The following is a 20,556-nucleotide window of genomic DNA, read 5'->3' on the forward strand; positions in this document are numbered from 1 at the left end:
CCGCTCCCACCGGCCGCTGCGCGGGAGGGCGCGGGCCCCGCTCGCCCCGGAGCGCGGCCGCCTCCTCCGCGACCCCGGCCCGGCTCACGGCCATTTTCTGTCACCACTGCCCGGGTGGGAGAGAGGAGCCGAGCCGGCGCCCAACGCACGGAACGGCCCGGCCAGTCCGCGGCCCCCCGCCTCGGCGGGTTCCAACCGCCGGGCGCTGCCCCTCGCCGCCCCCGGGGGCGGGCGGGCGCCCTCCCGCCGGCCGGCAGGGGCGCTGCTGGCGGCGGGGGCTGCTCCCTGCGGCCGGGGCGGGGTGAAGCGGAGCGGCGGCTGCCATTCCTCGGCTGCGCGGCCGCCTCCTCCCCCTCCGCCTCTTCCTGGCCGCGGCGAGAGGAGCTGTGCTGGCAGCGGGGAGGCGGCGGCGCCCAGCTCCCTGCCCGCCATGGCGATCCGCAAGAAGAGCAACAAGAACCCGCCGGTGCTGAGCCACGAGTTTATCGTGCAGAACCATGCGGACATCGTGTCCTGCATGGCCATGATCTTCCTGCTGGGGCTCATGTTCGAGGTGAGGCGGCACCGGCGCCCCCCGCCCCAGCGGGTTCGTCCCCCTTCTCGCCCCCCCTCCCCGCCCCCTCCGACCCGCTCAGCCGGGGGCTCTCGGCTCCGGGCGGGGAGGGCGCGGGGGGTCCCGACGCGGCGGGGGCGGGTGGGTGCTGCGGCGGCCCCTCGGCTAGGGCGGGCATCCCCCGCCGCACCTGCCCGCCCGCCCACGCCCTCCCCGGGCCGCACGGCCCCGCCGCCCCCGGGGAAGAGGAGCTGACCCGACCCCCCGGCCCCGCCGGAGTAGCCAGCGCGGTTGCCTTCCCTCCCTCCCCGCCGCTCATCCTCGCTGCCCCGGGCCCGGCCCCTCGGGGAACGCCCTCTCGGCCCGGAGAGGCGCAGCCCGCGGCCGCCGCCAGCACCAGGTTCCCGTCTCCGCTCGCCGCCGGCGAGAGGAGGCCGTGCCCCGCCGCCCCCATCTCCCCCCCACCCCGGCAGCTCGCTGGCGCCGTGAGGGGACGGGGAGAGGGGCGGCGCGTTTCCTCCCGCGGCGGCGGCGGCGGCGGCGGGGGGCAGTTCCTGCTGGCGGCGGGGTTACGTGGCAGTCGGAGCGCTGCCGGGGGAGGAGTGTGCGGCCGGGCTCGCACCGCGGCGGGGGCGGGAACGGCGGGGGGGGGCTGGGGGGTGGCGAGGCCCGGCCGCACGGAGGGCCGGTCCCCCGCTCTTTGTGTGCGCGGCCCCGCCGGCACTACGGCTCCCGTCGGGCCGCGCGGCGGGGACGGGAAGCGGGCGGTGATCCCTTTCCCGGGCGGTCCGGGGAGCCTCTTGCCCACCGCGGGGGTCGGGCGGCGTGTCGCGGCTGCTGCCGTTGTCCCTCCCGCCGCCGGAGCTGAGGGCGGTCGGCAGGGAGCTCGGCCCCGCCGGGCCTGACTGAAGGCCCTGCCGCTGGGCCCCCGCGTTGGATGCAGTAATTTAAAGCTTTTCCGAAATGACGTGAAAAGTTCGTGAACTCTGGTGGAGGGGAGCGTGGGGACATCAAAGCCGTGAGCGTGGCTGCTGAGCCAAAGTGTGCCTCTTTGGCTCTTCTCTGCTTCCCTTCTGAGAGAACCGAAAAGGTAGTTTACCTGTGTGACTTCCAAAATGTTCGTGGTTGTGCCCCGCCAGAGTAAGACGCTTCCATTTTTGTTGGCTAAATGTTTCTGGCTTTTTGGTATTTTAGCCATTTGTTTAGAGTTGTGGACTTTTTGTTACATGGATGGTTTTCGGAATAACTTTATCCAGCTGTTGATCTGCTCAGCACCAGAGGCCAGTGGAGCTAGGGGAAAAAAAATATGTGGAAGTAGGAAAAACAGGGCAGACCAAGAAAGCTGCTATGTTTAGGTTTACTATCAAAAACCACCACAGCGGTCCTTATATGGTGGTTTTCTGGGGATTGAGGTTAAAGAGATGGACTTAACCATTACCTTTTATGTCTGCTTCTGGCTTACTGTATTTACAATATTACTGGTAGGGTTGGAAGTGTTGGTGGGGTTGTATGTGCTGAAGTCTTTTGTTTCCAGGTTTTTTTAATCCCAGGGTGTTTTCTGCCCCAGCATAGAAGGGCCATATACCTTTATTGGCATAGATGTGGTGTGGTTGAGAAGATTGTTGCACTTTTTTAAATGCTTTAGTGTAGGTCTTGGAAATCACCTGCTGTGGTTAATATAGGTATGGTAAGGTGTTTATGCTGCCTGACTTGAAAATCTAGGGCTTGTTTACAAAGCGCTAGTTTTAAAAATAAATACATCTTATTTCTTGTGAATGATGATAAATGCTGGTAGTAACCCAACCATTAGTTTCAGATACTCAAAGTATCCTTCCAGGATTTATAAAGGAGTAAGGTGGGTTTTTTGTGTGTTTGGTTTTTTTGTTGGTCCTGTAAATACAAGGATGCTAGGCTTTTACGCCGCTGAGAAACAATCGGATCATAAAGCATGGTTAATCCTCCCTTTCCGTTAAGACATGTTGATTCATGTTGCGATTCAACAAAGATCTTTTAAAATTGAAAATTAACTTATGCTTACTGACAGAAAAGAACTTGTGCTCCTGCTTATTTATTGGGGTTTTTACAGTATCACCACCACGCCCCCCCAAAAAAAAGCTTTTAAAATAAACTTCCCCCTCCCCTGCTCTTTTATTCATTCTGCTTTTTTTTAGTGCCCATCCTAGCGGGGTTGTACCACTACTGCTAGATTTTATTTGTTTTGTTTTACACTTCTTGCCAAAGGATCCCCAGGGTCAAAAGAATGCTAACTGTATTGAGTTAGCATGCATTTGGCCTGAAACGGTTCTCCATACTTGCCTTTTCTCCACGTTTTCCAAATCACCTGCAGATGCATGAATATGATATTGAGCTTCAAATTTTGTCAAATTAAAAACTAGTTTTAATTCTTAGCCATTGCTGCATGCATCGTGGTCTAGGGATTACATGATGTTGTACGTTCTGTTAACGTAATAATACAGTATGGACTGGAGAAAGAATTGCAGCATGTATTTTCATTTTAATGTTGTAGAAAAGACTACTTGTAAGTAGCATTTCTGAGGATATTTCATTGAGGCGATTGGGTGTCCTGTAAACAAACGTATAGACATCAAGCAATGTGTTCTGCCTTTGGAAAGTCAGGTGAAGCGGTGTGATACTGTGAGTTGATCAGGTCTATGGGAGGGGACAAACGTGCTGGGGAAGGGTGATAAAACTATGGGCAAATGTTCTCTGTTTAACACAGTTTATTTCAGTGAGAATTTGTAGCACTTGTGTTTTTTCTCTTTCAGATTACAGCAAAAGCAGCTGTCATTTTTGTTACACTTCAGTATAATGTTACCATTCCTGCCACAGGTATGTATCTTGCAGGAGGTTAGTTAGGAGACAGTGTGCTCAGACGTTATTAGCATGCCATACTTTATAGACTGAGGGTAAGTGAATTTGTCAATTTCAATAGGTAATAAGCAATTTTCAAGGACTTTATTTTTAGTAAAACTCTGTTTTAATTAATTAGGGATGATGTTTCTGTTCTGCCGGATTCATCATTAGTGCTAAAACACCATCTGACTGGTAGATAAGCTCACATTAATTCTTACTCTGGTTTTGCAAATGACTATTTTTACTAGTCAAAGTGGGGTGGTAGTTCAACATAATTTTATAGTCCCCTTTCAATGCATTTGGGAGAGCTTCCTAAGTGCACTTAAGTTTTCATTTTTATAGTACATCTTTCCAGAATCAAATTTAGTTTGTGATGCAATGGAGAAGATGACTGTAAACAATCTAGTGACCTAGCTTGTGATGTCAGTTTAATTTGACTTCTATTTGTTCAGCTGACTGCAAACTACTTCTGTCTCAAAGGTTTCACTTTGAGAAACAAACCTATTAGCTACTAAACTGTATTGGTGTCTGACAGTTAATTCTGTTTGTCTTTTTAGAAGAACAATCTGCAGAAACAATCTCTCTCTATCACTATGGCATCAAAGACTTGGCTACAGTTTTCTTTTACATGCTGGTAGCAATAATCATACATGCTATAATTCAGGAGTACGTACTGGATGTAAGTACAAAATATTAATTCCTTTCATCGAGATAATTGTTAGGTTTTAATTAGACTTTAAGACTATTAATTTAAAAGTTAACTTTTGCATTAAAGCTTTTCACGGTTAAAACGCACTGAAACTATTTAGATGTTCTGATGCAGTTAGGTAAATGTCAAGTACTACAGCATATAAATAACAACGGACTTTCATTTCAGAAAATTAACAGGAAAATGCACTTTTCAAAAACAAAGCATAGCAAGTTCAATGAGTCTGGGCAACTGAGTGCATTCTACCTTTTCTCTTGTGTTTGGGGAACAAGTATCCTTGTTTCTGTAAGTATAATTTCTCTTTGTTTGTATTATGAGATTTCAAAAACTTCACTTATGATGATAAGTGAGTTTTTGGCTTATTTTTCTGGGTTTTATTGGTTTTAATATTAAAGTGGGGGCAACTTTAGGGATTCTGTGTAGGTTGTGGTCACCACTGAGTATAAAGTCCAGTAGTGTTACTGTTGCTCAGTCTGAGTTAATTTGATTTACTGTCAGCTGAATAAGGTAAAACATTTTAACTCTATTAAGGTATTTCATTCTCTGTAGTTCTTCTGTGCTGGCTTATTAGCATAAAATAAATGTTAAAGAAAGCATCATACATAGCGTTTTGGCAGCCCAGGGAATGGCTGTATGGACAGATTGCTGCAGGCTCAGGCGAGCGTGTGCTTTCAGATGGCATGCTCTTTGCTAGTGGCCGTATGTGTATGAGCTGAGCTTCAGAAAAAGGAAGAGTATGATGATTTTTCCCTTAACATAATGGCCCCTGACATAACTTCTCCTTAGCTAAGCACAGAGCTTGTCAGCAGTTTATAAGGGAAGACTTATGGCTGTAGTGATGCTTGAAATAATCTCTGTCTCATAAGGACACTCTATCTTGAATGAACACTTGGTTTGTTTGATTGCTTTTTATTCTTCTAAGCTGATACAGCTGACATTTGGTTTTTGGTTTTTGTAAGAAGAAATACATTGATCTGCAGCTTTTACTTGTGTGTGTAAATGTGCGCATGTTTGTATGCACACACACCCATATACATAAATATAAATAAATACGTACATCTATGTATGTTCATTCGTTATTTCTGACTAGGAAGTAGCAGCTTTGAAGGTTTATTGTGGATTTTTTGTTTGTTTGTTTTAGGAGAACTATATATCAGATCCAACCTCTCTGTGGAGGGACTATCCACACACTCTGATTCCGTAAGGCCCCTTCCTTAAGGGATTGTTGGGGAGTGGAGGGAGTGTTTTAAACTTAGGGCGTGTCCCATACAATCTGTGTAGAATAACTTGTCTGTAAAACTGCATTTGTTCCTAATGTGTTTTTGCTTGTATTTATGGAGGAACTTGATTCTCTGTCAACTTGTAGCATACTGAGTTCTCCTTCGGTGGGCTAGTATTTAACGCTTACAAAAACTTAGTTCTTTATCTTAATGATTTTGGTTGTTTGTTTTTTTTTTTAAATCTTACTTTTGAGTTGGCTGGCTTGAAGGATCTGTATTTTTGTTTCTTGACAGACAGTGATTAAATGTGTTCACCAGAAGGTTTCTGAAATGTTTGAAGTGCATTAATAAATAGTAATATTCTTCAATTCTTGCTGTATTGTACAGGTTTCAAATGAAGTTTTTCTACATCTTACAGTTGGCATACTGGTTTCATGCTTTTCCAGAACTGTACTTCCAGAAAACTAAAAAAGTAAGTTCAAAATGTAAATTGAAAGGACTCCAAGCAGAGCAACTCAAACAGTCGAATAGTTTATTTCTTTTGGACTTCCAGAGTAATGTGCTACCCTAGAATCCTACCCTATTCTTAATTGTGTTACCCATCTTTCCTGATGGAATTTTGGGTGCTCAGATGTCTGTGTGAGAAGGTAGGGGTTTTTTCAGTTAAATCCTGTATTTCTAACTGCAGTAAAATCACTGTATATCTGTTGTGTAAATAAAAATTACTATCTCTAAAAGAATTTTCCCTTGAGCAAATGACTGTGACATTTTCTTTTCAAACTCTTTTTTTGTTTCTTGTAATTAGCGGTCTGAATAGTCTCATTGAAATCTAGAATTGCTTCATGAATCATGGTACAGGTGTTAGAATATAAGCAGTGAATAATTTGATAAATCAAAGGAATATTAAACTCTGGGATTTGATTTAAATACCACTGTCCTCAGCAGAAGTTCTGGTTAGCTGTATATTGAGATTTTTTCAGTGCTCAATTTTTAACAGCATCCTTTTCCCCTTAAGAGTTTTCTCTCTTGGGGTTCTCAAAACACTGAGTTTACTGTAGATTTTTTTTGTAGCATACTTTTTGCCTTCCTGGACCGATTTAAGTAGTCTCTTTGCGTGTTTTTGCTCAGGCTCATTTTGCCTATGCAGTTTTCTTTTTAAACTTGGCTTCACCAAGGGCAAATCATGCTTGACTAATTTAGTGGCCTTCTATGGTGGAGTAACTGCATCAGTGGATGAGGGAAGAGCTACTGATGTCATCTACCTGAACTTCTGTTAAGGCCTTTGATATGTTTCCCCACAGCATTTTTACCTCTGAACTGGACAGAGATGGATTTGATGGATAGACTGTTAGATGGATAAGGAACTGGCTAGATGGCTGATCCAAAGAGTTACAGTCAGTGGCTCAATGTCCAAGTGGAAACCAGTAACAAGTGGTTCTCTTCAAGGATCCATACTGGGACAAATGCTATTTAATATCTTCATCAGTGATACAGTGGGTTTGAGTGTGCCCTCAGCAAGTTCACAGATGACACCAAGCTGAGTGGTGTGGTTGATTTGCTTGAGAGAAGGGATGCGATCCAGAGGGATCTTGACAGGCTAGAGGAGTGGGTCTGTGTGAACCTCATGAAGTTCTACAAAGCCAAATGCAAGGTCCTGCACCTGGGTCATGGGAATCCCCAAAATCAATACGGTCTGGGGGATGAAGGGATTGAGCGCAGCCCTGCAGAGAAGGACTTGGGGTACTGGAGGATGAAAAATTGGGCATGAGTCAGCAGTGTGTTCTCACAGCCCAGAAAGCCAGTTGTATCCTGGGCCACATCAAAAGCAGCGTAGCCAGCAGGTCGAGGGAGATGATTCTGCCCCTCTGCTCTGCTCTGATGAGACCCCACCTGGAGTGCTGCGTCCAGCTCTGGAGCCCTCGGCACTGGAAAGACATCGACCTGTTAGAGCAGGTCCAAAGGAGGGCCACAAAAATGATGAGGGCTGGAGCACCTCTCCAAGGAAGGTGGGCTGAGAGAGTTGGGGTTGTTCAGCCTGGAGAAGAGAAAGCTGTGGGAAGACCTTATTGTGGCCTCTCAATATTTGAAGGAGGCTTATAAGAAAGATGGGGAAAGACTTTTTATCAGGGTCTGTAGTGACAGAAGGAGCAATGATTTAAATCTGAAAGAGGGTAGGTTTAGATTATATAGGAAGAAATTATTTATGGTGAGAGTGGTGAGACACTGCAACAGGTTTGCCAGAGAAGCTGTGGATGCCCCTTCGTTGGAAGTGTTCAAGGTCAGGTTGGATGGGGCTTTAAGCAGCCTGAGGTAGTGGAAAGATGTCCCTGCCCATGTCAGGAGGGGTTGGACTAGATGATCTATAAAGATCCTTTCCAAACCAAACCATTCTGTGATCCTCTTGTTGCTCTGTGACTAGACTGTCTCTCTGCTGCCAGAGTTCTGCTTTTGAAATGTATGCGTTATGCAACCATAGGTATTCATTCAAGAGCCTAGAAGAGGCTTGGGAAAATAGCAATGAGAAGCTTTGTTTTCATGCTGATCAGATGCGGTATAAACACTGATGTTTTGCAGATCCACTGCAGCTGATATTCCCGTATTGTGCTAGTAATCTCTTGAATTTTACTTCATATCCAAGCGTGGCGTTTTTTTAACGTGACTTTAAGAAAGCTGTCACAAGTGGCAGATGTGCTGTATATTGAATAGTAGTGTTTTACTGGGTCACTGCTTGGAATTTTGGCCTCTATCTTTTGCATTAAGTTTTAAGAGTGATAGTTCATTTGTTTTAGCAAGTTCATAGTTGATATTCTTTCATCACAGTTTAACCTCTGCCATCTTGGCTTCTCTGCCGTATTCCTTATTGTGAAGGAACTGGCTTCTTTTACTCGCGTCTAGTTGTCTGTATTGCTGACATAGACAAGAAGAGTTCTTAACTCAGCTTTCTGTATAGTAGTGTATACCTCCACCTGCGTTATTCCAGTAGGCCTTCGTTCTCTGACGGTTTGTCAAAGCAGTCAGCGTGGGCTATTTAGATGTTACCTCTGTTCTGAAGATAGAGGGCAAAAGGCTCGTCCTGGTAGTACTTTGAGAAACTGAGCATTTGTACTGACTAGTCGCTAATTTGTCTGAAAGAACTCTGGTTTTTGTCTCTTTCAGATTGTTTGGAGTAGGTCTTTATCTGTTTGCTTGCTGTTTGCGTATGTATGTGGTGTTTGCTGTTGTCACAAGCATTTGGTTCTGTGCTGCTCTTGGCTTTGAGGTGGAGCGTTATATAACATAGCCTAGATCTTACAAGATCAAATTGTCTTCTATACAAGTAATTAACAAAAAAAAGCTGGAGCCCCTTGCTTGAAGTTTAGGGAATCTTTCAAAAAGATAGGAATTTCTTAAGCACAACTGAGTGTGCTCTGCATACCACTTTAAGACAGATTTTTCTTGTGATCTAGCATACCTTAGTGATTCTTCTGTTCAGTGACAGCACCTTCTGCTTTCTGTGTACTGTGTGTCTATACTCGAATTCATGTCTCTTCCTCTTTATTGTTTTGTCTCCATTAAGTGTTCAGTTGAATGGGGCTGGCTAAAACCTAACTTGAATTGTGACCATGTGGCTTAGTGTGACTGGTTAAAAACATTGTTCTTTGTATTTGCCAGCGACAGCGTGCCAGAATCTTGGATCATCTTGAATTTTTAAAATAGATGTCAACACTTGGAAACCTTTTCATTTTGGTTCATAGACTGTTATTTTATTTCTGTCAGATTGCTGACAGAATCTGATGGGCAGCGAACATGCAGAACTAGGAAGTTATCTGATGATACAGTAATACATACCAAATAAGTATTGTAATAGCTAGTACAAATTCACAGTAGTCGCATCAAATAAAAACAGGCCCTTTTAAAAAGCATGTTTTTGATGTTTGTGTTTTTTCACAATAGCATATGTCTAAGATAACGAATGTTATTGGCAAGTAGGCAGTAAGTTATGTGTGGAATTAGGTAATCTAGGCTGAGTAATTCAGTGCTAGAACAGGCCACATTAAGGTAACTGATAAATGAAGGAGAATTTCGAAGACTAGGGAATAGTTTGTAGTAATATATAACATTGTACAATAACTTACAATGATGTGAACATTGCATAATTACTTTTTTTTTCTTCCTAATAGGAAGATATATTTCGCCAGATTGTCTACATTGGACTTTATCTCTTTCATATTGCTGGAGCCTATCTCCTGAAGTAAGCCAATTGTAAACTTTTGCTGGCTTCATTCGCTGTCTTAAACATCTAACAAAATGTCTGAATATTTGTTTTATTTGCTTTGATAGTCTGACCCATCTTGGACTTGTTCTTCTGGTATTGCATTACTTCGTTGAATTTCTTTTCCATATATCCCGCCTTTTCTACTTCAGTGATGAAAGATATCAGAAAGGGTAAGTAGTTCTTATCTTTTAAATTAATGTAGTTTCTGTCTCAAAGATCTCGTACATTTAACTAGCCAGAAACCAAAATTACACAGAAGTTCAAACAATCTTTCCTTAGAGGCCACAGTTCTCCAGACTAGCTTTAATATTTATATCTCTAAAACAATTATTTTTTTACCTTATTTGCCTATTTAAGTAAATGTTAGTAGCAATATAAAATGAAATAAAATCTTACACTAAGTACTAATATTTTTTTAAAAAATTGTGGAGCACTGTCTTGAAGTGGTATGCATAGGTTGCTAATGCAGCCAGTTCTGTGCAGCATATAGCCTGTAGTGTAGGAAGTAGCAACATGCTTATGTTCTAATAGTAATGGAAAGGACTTCCTGTTGAGCTGAAATTAGTTTTCAGAACATACTTTCGGTTTGTTGAAAAAGGCTGTGAGGCAGGGCTTTTCCTGCTTTTTGTCTTCTATGAGTACTAGAAATACAAGACTAGGATAGGTGCAAAATAATGAATTTAGGTAAGTCCTTAAATTTCAAACAAATTCACATGGTGAAGAGTAAACATTTGCGTTGTCAGTACTTGTGAACGGAAAATTCATTTAGTGTTTGTGATGTTTTTCTTTGTAGGTTTTCACTGTGGGCAGTTCTTTTTGTTTTGGGAAGGCTTCTCACCTTGATTCTCTCAGTCCTCACTTTTGGCTTTGGGCTGGCAAGAGCAGAAGATCAGCAGCTGAATTTCAGTACTGGAAACTTTAATATCCTGGCTGTTAGGTATAGTAAACATGGAACGGTTCTTAAGCATGAGCTGTAAACCTGTGTTAAATACTCAATATAAAGGGTATGGTATTAATGCTAGTAATTCTGAATGGTTCAGTGTCTTCATGCAACCAGTAGGATCAATAGGATCAGCTTCTGTAACAAATTTATAAGGCACAGTGAAATGAATTGCAGAATTTACAGCCTACAGCAGAAATCGGTAACTCATTTTTTTGTCAGAAAAAAAAACAGAATTAAGAGGGTTATCCAATTACACAGATTACTTTCAAATGTTTTAGAGTTAGTGAATTGAATTCTAGGTATAATTGAAGTAAGTTTATCTATAGAGGTCAAGGCATTATGCCCAGAGCATCTTTGGTCCTGGTTGAAGATTCCTGCCTCTTTCTCTGCCTTTATTATGGCTCCTATTGCCGTTACGTGGTGCAGAATGTTCAGCCAACCACCCCACCTTTTTATCTATTAAATCCAGGAAAGGAAGTTATTAAAACATTGACAATGTCAGCATTACCTTGCAGAATTGGTACTCAGAACTGCAAGACTCCCTTAAACCATTTACAACTCTTGCTACCTGGTAACTTGCAAGTAATACTGACAAAGGAGAAAGCAGGAAAGAAATCTAGTGCTTCCCAGTTTTGATGGAGGGGCAAAGACTTCACTCTCACTGCATATCTAGCCTTCTTCAGCTGTGCTAAGCCCAGTCACCGTGTGTGAGCTAACTCTTCCATGGCTTAGAAAATGGATGTTACTGGGGGGGGGGAAACTCTCAAAAAAAAACAAAAAAAAACCAAAAAAAAAAACCCAAACAAAAAACCAAACCCAAACAAACCCCAAACCCTTGAACTTCTACAAATTTATGTTATCTAGAAGGAATCATTCTAACGTGTGTGAGGAACCTGAGTAAAAAGGCAGTTTGACATAGGAAAAAAAATATCTGAGGTGATGTTCTACTTTCCTTATCTATTTGATTAGTGAGATAAACTTACCGATAAACATTTACATGTGTTTTGTTTCCAGAATTAGCGTGCTGGCCTCCATCTGCATGGCTCAAGCATATATGATGTGGAAGTTCATTAATTTCCAGCTTCGAAGGTGGAGAGAGCATTCTTCTTCTCAGCCTCAATCAGTGAAAAAGAAGTTTGTAACAGCTAAAGGAAAGACATCCAGAAAAGAAAGAGGTTTGTATTTTCAGTTTTCCTGTTGCTTTGACTCCTCAAAAACAACTTTAAGTAATGGAGAGCCTTTTTTTTACTATAATTGCTAAAGAAACATGCAATCTCATGCAAGTGAGATGACTCAGTTACAGAAACAGCATTGGTGAATGTTGTAGTGGGTTGGGGGTTTTGGAGGTTTTTTGTTATTATGTCTGATTTTATTACTTGAGCAAAATGTGTCATGCTTGTGTTTTGTTTTGTTCCGTTATAAAAAGGGAACAGACACATTTTTAGATCTGGTCTCGTTAACAATTACTTCCAAATTTGTTTTTGCAATTAATTTCAAGCTTGTTTTTTATTGCCACTAAACTCTGAGGTTTTAGGGCAAGGAGATGGTTTGATGATCCAGTAAATAAGCTTATATTGGACTGTTTTTACTAAAAATAGAATTTTGGTATTTCTTTTAAGAGGAGGTAATAACTACTTACTTACTCTAAACCTGTGTAGAAGCATTTAGAAATGAACTAATGACTCCAGGTTTGACTTCTTGATTATGTCACATTCTTTTTATGGAAAGAGCATGAAAGATCAACTGAATGCTTTTTTGCCTCCAAGGAAAATTATGTGCTCCATTTTAAAAAAAAAACAGACAAAAAAAAAACCCAAAAAAACCCCACACTTCAGTATTTCTGCTGTACCAACAGTTAAGCTTCTGTGTATTTAAATGCTAGCTTGAATAACTTCTGCACTTTTTTGAAGCTGCTTGAGTCATTTCAAAAGCTTATTTCAGCATGATCCTTTGCTACCAATCGTGTATTGCCAACCTGTTCCACTTTTTGACCTATTGACTGTAATGTGCTTGAAGACTATTTGCACGGAGAACTAAGATCTGTGATCAGAGATCAAGTCAGTGATTTAGTTTTTTAAAGTTGTTTTTTTATGTTTCTTTTTTATTAATATCGTGTGCTTTAGAGTATTTCTGTACTCCCTTTTGGTGATCTGTAGTAATCACAACTTGGCTTTTGTATGTTGTTAGGGTTTTTGTTTTCATCAGAAAATCCAGCTGGACTCCTTTTAATTGAGCAAAGGTAGTTTCCTGTGTAGGTGTCCTACTTAACCAGAGCTTCATGTTCATTGGGTCTTACCATGTTTTTTTGTGGAATTAGTTTAAATCTTCTATAACAAATATTTTTAAATCATAAACTTAAATGGTATTTTGATCAGCAGGTCGAAAATGTAGTAGCTTTTTAAAAATCTCTTAAACTATTTCATTCCGGTAATTTGGTGATTTTGTTGGTTTTCACCCAACTTCAATGGGGACTTGCAAGTGGTAAATGAATAGTGAAACAGGCAGTTAATTGGTCTTGTGGTTTAATTCACAAAATAATTGAGCTATGCCTGTCTTAAAGACTGGGGAATTTTACAGCTTATTTTAAATGACAGAAGTGAACTTTCAAATCCGAAAGGTTAGTGTTGTTTCAGGTTCTTCCATTTTGAAGATTCCTGTATTGTTATTTGTTCAGAACAGTTGCATGGGATGCACCAAGATAGTGTTTTTGAAAGAGTAATGTATGCAATTAAATGGTTTAAAAGAGACGTCTCTTGTTTTTTTTGTGGTTGGATAGATTTTTGGGGGAGCCAGGGCACAATCAATAAAATGTGTTACATCTAGGCTATGCCAAAAGCAAGAAATGGCAGTAGAATTCCATCCATGTATGCATGCTCATCTCAAAGCTAACTAGTGGTTTACTTCTGTCCATCTTATCTATGGAAATATCTTCACCAGAACAAAAATGAATTCTACATGTTAAAGTATATAATTAAAAAAAAGTGTATGTGTCTAAAAAGATTTCCTATATATGAAGAGCTTGTAAAGGTAAGTGAAGGAGCGTAATTTTAGCAAGAAATAGATGGGATAAACAATAGAGACCTATACCAGGGAATTGTGTGTGTACTGTGGGTCTCCAAAATTTGAGAGGACAGTCTCATCTACGGGTTGAGTATTTTACTTTTTAAGGGAGTGTCTTTTAAAATACTATAGCTGGTCTTCATTTTCAGTCTAGATGTATATAAAGCACGCATTTCACTGTCTGGCCATGTCAGGGAACTGGACTTCATTGTAGTAAAGTTTAAATTTTGCACTTTGTAAAAGCTTCATTATACTGTTGCCTTATGAATGATAAAGATGAGGTTTAACAAAGCAAATACCTCAGGAAAAAAAAGACTGTTTAAACGGGACCTACCAAAATGTAATAAAATATAAAGTGCCTCATTGTATCTGAAAAATGTTTTCTTCTTTTTTCTAGAAAATGGAATAAATGGAACAGTGACCTCAAATGGAGCAGACTCGCCTCGCAGCAGGAAGGATAAATTCTTGTAAAACTGGGTTTTATTAAGTTAATTGACTAATGTCCCCAAAGAATCTGCTTTTTACATGGATGGCCCTTCAGCACTAGAGATGTTATGGAAAAGAAAATACAGTTCCTGGGTTTTGATTATTGCTGTTGTTTCAAGAAACTTTTTTTAAAAGCCATTTTGACTAAGGAAAAAGGTTTATCTGTCTTCAAATACTTGGCGGGGTGGGGGGGATACAACACTTTTTAAATAACATTGACACTTTTTTAAACATTTATTGTGATGAAATAACCTCACTTAATGAGAATCACTGTTGCAATGTATTATTTCCTGCCAGTTTTTGTAATCTTGGTGATATATACTGTTCTACCAACTTCACTTTTTCCAACAAGTATTGCGAAACTGAGGCAAAAACTTAGTATGCATTTTCAGATACTCTGGCTTTTCAGTTAATTGCCGTGATTCAAATTTACAGTTCAAATGGGATTCCGAGACCACCAATAAACCTCTTTATTTTGCAGTTACTAGCTACACAACATCTGCTCTCAGAATTGCCCCGTATCATTAAAACAAAACTGAACTAATTGGAAATGTTGTAGAGTCTTATTGTTTGTTGGTTAGAAATCTCTTACAAGGAACAAAAAACCTTTTTGAGATGTAGCTGTAGCACTTGAAATTTAGAAGGGAGCGTGTATGGTCATAGGAAGAGTTGATTTGAGTAGTACTGTTAACAATCTGTCTGCTTCTGAAGTGTAGGTATCTTGCAGAATTAGTGGGCATTGGACCTTCCCTGAAAACTTGTCTGTCTGATTTTAGAGGGTGGAGGTTCTTAGTGTGGTGTTGTGTTTGTTTTAGGAGGCATTTAATGCACCATGAAGAGGGAATTTATTAGATAAACGGATCAAGTTATGAGAAGCATTCCTTTATTCTAACTGCTTTGCTTTGTTTCACCTCTGTTAGGAAATAGTTTGATTTCTCCTATATATATTTTTATTAAAAAATATTTAAAAGCTACAATTTCTTAAAACTGATTTATTGTGCCCTTTGCTACAACTGGAAAAATCTTAATTTAAGAATTTTTCCATTCTCTGTCTTTCATAATTGTATTAAATGTGAAGCTTTGTCCAGTTAATTTTTCAGTTTAATATGCAGCTACTTTTTCCTTGGCACCCTTTTGTAATGGGTATAATTCAACCCATTTCACCTGAGAATGAATTAGAGATTTAATTCAGTCATAAGAAGTTGCTAAATTAGTCTTTCAAATTAACCCAAGTATTGGACTCCTTATTGATTGAGAGGACTAATTATGAGCAATCAAGCTGATAAATATAATAGTTTCAATTAAAAACTATTTCTGTTGAGTTCATACCCAACAAAATAATAAATCTGCATTCTGTATCTTCTACAGTTCAGTTGCTTACTATACAGAATAAACGTTTCTAGTACAAAATCTTCACTACAAGTAACTATCCAGTCTTCAATTGTTTAGTGCTATTTAGAGTTATTGCAGCATAATTTATTACATGTTTTAGCTCATTTCAGTCACAGTACCCAAGTACTTGCTTCACAGCTCCTGAAGTGGACCTGACAGGCTTAGTCTTGCTTAGCTTGAGAGCTCTGGGGCAGGATGCTCTGTGATATGCCCAGTCTGCTTCAGCGAAAGTAGCTATACCTTGTCTGGGTTTGAAGAAATAAAGCTCAAGTGGTGAAACTGTGAATCTGTCTGATCTCACCACAAAACTGGAAAATTGGAACTCGGCAGTTTTGAGGGAATTGCATACGTTAAAAACTCACTTCACAAAATCATGTTTTAAGTCTGATGTTTATAAAGGACCTTCGTAAATGCTGTGTGCCTTGCTCTCAAGTTGTACCTTAAGCCACACAGGGCAAACTTCTAAAGTTTCTAGTCTGGTACTTTGACTCTAAGTCAGTTTGCTTGTGATATCTGGTTGTACTGGGGCTGTCAAAATCATGAAGGGTGGAGGAACAAGTTTATGAAGGGAGCATTTAAGGTACTTCTTGATCTTTAAGGCTTATTGGAGTCTGAAGGTTGTAATAGTTGTTTCCTAAAGGCAAACTGTTTCTTGTAAACCTCGTTCTTTGGCACAGTTGTCTTGAAATGTAAACTTCAGGTTTACTTCCAAAAACTTCAGAAGCGTATATTCTTGCCTATTAATACTGACATTGCTTTTTGCCTCCTTTTGGCCTTCTGGACATTCTTGGCCTCTGGACTTTTAAAAATCATCACTTTTGTTTCTACAATGGCTTAATCTTCATCCTTGCCTTATAGGGGTTGTTGCTTTCTGCCAAGTAATAGAGAATAATTTCAGTTGTTCTAAAATTTGGATAGGGTGTTGAAAGCCAGTATCTTGTGTCTCTTGTGTCATAACTAAAAATACATATTTATTGTTCTGGATGAGGCAAGAGCAGTAATTCTTAATTTTCTACCTGGGGATGGAAACCCCCATGAATTTAGAAGATGTTGAGACTTCTATTTCCAGTTTGATACTGCTTGTTTTGGCATAGGATTATTGCTTGCCTGGATAACTTCTTTTGAATTGCTTAAAACTGATTTTCAAGTGTTATTGCATTTTGGCTCTTTGTTTGTAATCTGGGATTCAGTAAGCTGGAAGAAGATTAGTTGTCTAATCATGTTTTCTTAATTATGGAATCAGGAAAATTAGAAATGGAAATGACTGAAGAGCTCATTATTCTATTCCTATGCCTTATAAAATAATTTTTGCTTAGGCTGTAGTAATTTATCCTGGTCAATTACCGGGTCCCACAAAAAGAAGGCTTTGTCCATGTAGATGGATTTGAATTGAGTAATTCATACAGGCTGTGGATAGGGTTGTTTGGGTTTTCTTAAACCTTCTCCTCCCTGCCTCATCTTGTCAGAACTTTTAAAGACTTACAACAGATGATTTCAAGCCTTCCTCCCCCTCAAATGTATGTTTGGTTTATGTGCCAGAATCTACTATCAAAACCAGTATTTTCCTTTTACTAAGTAATTATGTGTAACTTCAAAGTACAAACAAGGAATGCAGAGCAGCTGAAATTAATTTTCAGAGTTCTTGTTTTTATCTGGACACTTTCTCCCCTTGACTACTTGCAAAGATTGATTTCTCCTGTGTGAATTATTAATGAATGTGGCTCTTGGGAAATACTGCTTTTTGGGTGATCCCATGCCCAGACTTAGGAATGGCCAAGGGATTTGCCATGCAGAGAAGATGCGTAGGCTATTTTTGCTGATGTTAGGGTACTCTGAAAGTAAATTAAATACATTGGGATAATGCACTTAGTAAATCAGTAGTGATTGGTAAGCATTTGATATTTTTCCTAAATACTTTTTTCTTTGAAAATTTCAGTTGTGTTTATGGAGTTATATTACCCAGAATTGTAATAAGCAGTGTGGTATTTTGGTACAAGCAATCAGGCTTCTGTAAAAAGGGTTAATACACATCTGCAGTCCTGGTGCTCTTTGCAGATTCCTGACTAACTGCACCTGGGGTCATTATGTTGGGGGCAAAACTTGATAGTAAAGGGAAGGGAGCATTTTCATGGTCGTGCTAAGCTGGAAGTAATGTAGGTTGCTGCCAAGATTGCAGCAACAAAATTCTGTCCCTTGCCTTATCGAGCACAAGGCTTTCTAGTTGCATGGTGAGCTCAGTGAGGGAGCTGGTGCAGCTGAAAACTAGCTTGTTTGCTTAGTTGCTTTTCAACCGGATTAGTTGCCTGATAGTAATCCTGGTGGAGGTACACAAGTGTTTACATATAAGCAAGAAAGCAAGAAGAAAAGATGCAGAGAAAAAGTGAGTCAAGCTCTAAGGCAGCCTCCCTTTCAACTGCGCGTTCGGTTGAAAATTACATTAGTTTACAGTTTGAGTTGGGAGACCTCATTGAAGGGCTTCGTTGTCAATACCAGAAGGGAGCTGGTCTCTCTGGTAGCTCCTAGATGCCAAACTGTGTTAATGGATTTTTGTCAGATATTGTAGGGGAAGAGGAAATACTCAGTATGTTGTACTGTACTGAGATACCTTTTATCTGTCATAGATTGGAGGCTTACAAGCAGTGCAAGACAATACTGGTGGTGTAGAAATAGGAATTCTGAAAATGTAGCTTCTCTTGGATTAAAAAAACCAAGATTACTTTCCATAAGAGCCAGGAAACTACAACTATTTTTTGCTTTTTTGGTGTGGGGTTATTTTTTCTCTCCATAGGAAACCTTTATGTATTATCTTCCAGAGAGCTTTGCAAGAATTGCACTGTATGCCTGTCTAGGTATGTAGAGGGGAGGGTTGTTTGCTTTCTCCTACTTTGTTCTCCTGTTTTAAAGAAGTTCACCAGCTGATTCCTAGGTCATACTTGGGTTTGGTTCCATTAGTGACTCAGCCCTTTGGGCCTGCGTTGTAGAAGATGGAGACTGGCAGCTTCAATAGGCTCCCTGTGCAGCGCTGGTCATTGCTGTCCTAATTGTTCTCTGAGGAAAACGTCAGTATTGAAGGGACTTGAACACTGGTAGAGACGGTCGTGATATTTGTAACATTTAGAGGCTGGTGAAAGCCTGCGTACGGCGATACTGCATTCCAGGGGACTGTCGTTCGGTACCCGGACGCTGTAGTAATAGTCATCTTGTTACGCAAATACTTGGGATACTTCTTGCACAGGGTATAAGAATGCCCTACAAAATTAAGGCTTGGGGAAAACTTTTAGGAGATCCTTTAAAAAGAACAAGACTCTTCAAAGGGCTGATGTCAGTTATTACCTGTTTGTCATATTGTAATTTCTCACACTATTAGTTATGGATTATCTCTAGAGCACTGGATTAGCCTATGCTTGGTTTGGGGTTTTTTGTTCATACTGTAGGTTGCTGTCGTTGATGTCTGGTGCGTATCCCCTCTTCTCATTGCTCCCTGAACTACTCAGTTTAGGATCTGATTAGCCTAGTTCTGTACACATTAAGGAATTTGGTGTGTTCTTCAGAACTGAAATAGAGACAGTGCTGGAGTGTTTCTGGGTCAAATGTGCAAGAAATAAGCATATCAATGCGTCGGGTGTCATCAGAACCCACTTAATGGGAACTGAAACTCTTTAGGATGAATACATTTACAAAAGAACTTGTATTGCAGTGTAGCGTTTGGGTATAGCTCACAGCCAGATAGCAAGTGCCTTTGTGGGCGAAACGGAACTGCTATTAGCGTCTACAACTGTCGGTTCCCCTTCTGTGAATGATGGGTGAGGAGCGCTGGGTTGCAGCTGCAGTAGGCTTCTTTCTGCCTTTACAGAGGTTCTTTTGATGTTATCAAGACAAAAGGCAACAACTCTTGTTTCAGGTTTAAAAAAAAATGCTACCTAGTTTTGAATCCAGTACACTTGCTCTCAATCTCTTTCTGTGTGTCCTGTCGCTCTTCTTTTAGGTTTCCACAAATACTCTATTTTTATCCAGCGCAAGGATGGCAAATATGTGACGTGAGTGCCAGAAATGACAACTCCTTTTTCTTCTCTGTGTTTGAAACTTTTTGCAGAATCAGAGCAGCTAAAGTGCTCTTTATAATTTGATAGCTTTTCATTATTCATTCTTTGTCCTTATTTATTGTGGTTAACATTAAAGGTCAGGCATTGTCATGCAGCACAACACAATTTTTACTTCTTCATTCCACACACGAAAGTGTTAGGCAATTTGATATACCGAAGTGAAAAAAATGTATTAGTAAGTCTCGACTGGTTTAGCAGAAATTGGTATTCCTGGATGGTTTTGTTTTCCATATTGCAGTTCACTATTATTGCCTTTCTGATTTAGGAAACCGGGCACTTAAGATCTCTGAATCTCTAGACTGTAGTTTTGCTGTAGACAACTTGACAAATTATGGTCTAGAACTTGAGCTTTGTGTCTCCTTATATTGGTTATAAATGTTGAAGAATGTATCTTGCATTGTAACTAACACATAAAAATTCAGCCCATGGTGGTAAGAATGCTGTGTAACGGGGTAGGAATTTCAACTCTTGAACTCCAGACTAGAAGCCAAGCCAAAACTGTCTTGTGTTCTCATGCAGGTGATTCCTCCTCTTTGTTTCTCGAGTAATCATTATCTTTGTTTTGTTTATTTAGATTGTAAGTTCTTTGTGGAAAGGGTTGTCTTTTGTGTGTGTGTGTGCATGTGTGTGCGCGCGCGTGTGCGTACCCAGGACAATAAGGCCTGGAGCCCCAGTCTGTGGAAGCTGTACTAAGCAATCACCTTGTTATTGTTTTCCTGGATATCATAATAAAGAGTATGGAACCAAAACTGTGCTTGAATAGTCTGTTACAAAAATGGAGGCACGTGAATCACACCTGGCCTTGCTTACGGTCCAGAAGCATCAGTAGCAGGGAGATACTGGTCAAAGACGAATACAGTGTTCTGTTTGGGGTATTCTCTTGAATCACTGAACACGGAGCCAGGGAATCTTCTTTGGCTGAAGAGAAATGGCTTGTACCTCAGGCTGGAGCTGGAGTTTG

At 40.9% G+C, this 20,556-nt stretch overlaps 1 protein-coding gene across 2 annotated transcripts; it reads left to right on the forward strand.

Annotated features, from left to right (window-relative positions):
- Window positions 1-302: 302 nt before the first annotated feature.
- TRAM1 (translocation associated membrane protein 1) lies at window positions 303-20,344 on the forward strand. 2 transcript variants are annotated; one of them, XM_064442563.1, is made up of 11 exons: window positions 303-553; window positions 3,340-3,403; window positions 3,985-4,106; window positions 4,305-4,421; window positions 5,278-5,336; window positions 5,744-5,828; window positions 9,517-9,587; window positions 9,677-9,781; window positions 10,405-10,548; window positions 11,569-11,729; window positions 14,012-20,344. In XM_064442563.1, exons 1-11 carry the CDS (start codon window positions 431-433, stop codon window positions 14,083-14,085), a joined length of 1,125 nt encoding a protein of 374 aa, XP_064298633.1. In that variant the 5' UTR covers window positions 303-430; the 3' UTR covers window positions 14,086-20,344. The 2 variants fall into 2 exon arrangements, with proteins under 2 accessions (XP_064298633.1, XP_064298634.1); XM_064442564.1 differs by lacking the exon at window positions 303-553 and adding an exon at window positions 1,220-1,643.
- Window positions 20,345-20,556: the final 212 nt, after the last annotated feature.

Source organism: Phalacrocorax carbo, chromosome 2 (assembly GCF_963921805.1).
Source record: "Phalacrocorax carbo chromosome 2, bPhaCar2.1, whole genome shotgun sequence".
Classification (NCBI taxonomy): domain Eukaryota; kingdom Metazoa; phylum Chordata; class Aves; order Suliformes; family Phalacrocoracidae; genus Phalacrocorax; species Phalacrocorax carbo.

What these genes read in the sequence shown, in the direction of transcription:
- TRAM1 (XM_064442563.1), top strand. Translation starts at nt 431, where the DNA reads ATGGCGATCCGCAAGAAGAGCAACAAGAACCCGCCGGTGCTGAGCCAC. An exon ending in TGTTACCATTCCTGCCACAG is followed by an intron (nt 3,404 to 3,984) that starts GTATGTATCTTG and finishes TTGTCTTTTTAG; the next exon opens with AAGAACAATCTGCAGAAACA. An exon ending in GACATCCAGAAAAGAAAGAG is followed by an intron (nt 11,730 to 14,011) that starts GTTTGTATTTTC and finishes TCTTTTTTCTAG; the next exon opens with AAAATGGAATAAATGGAACA.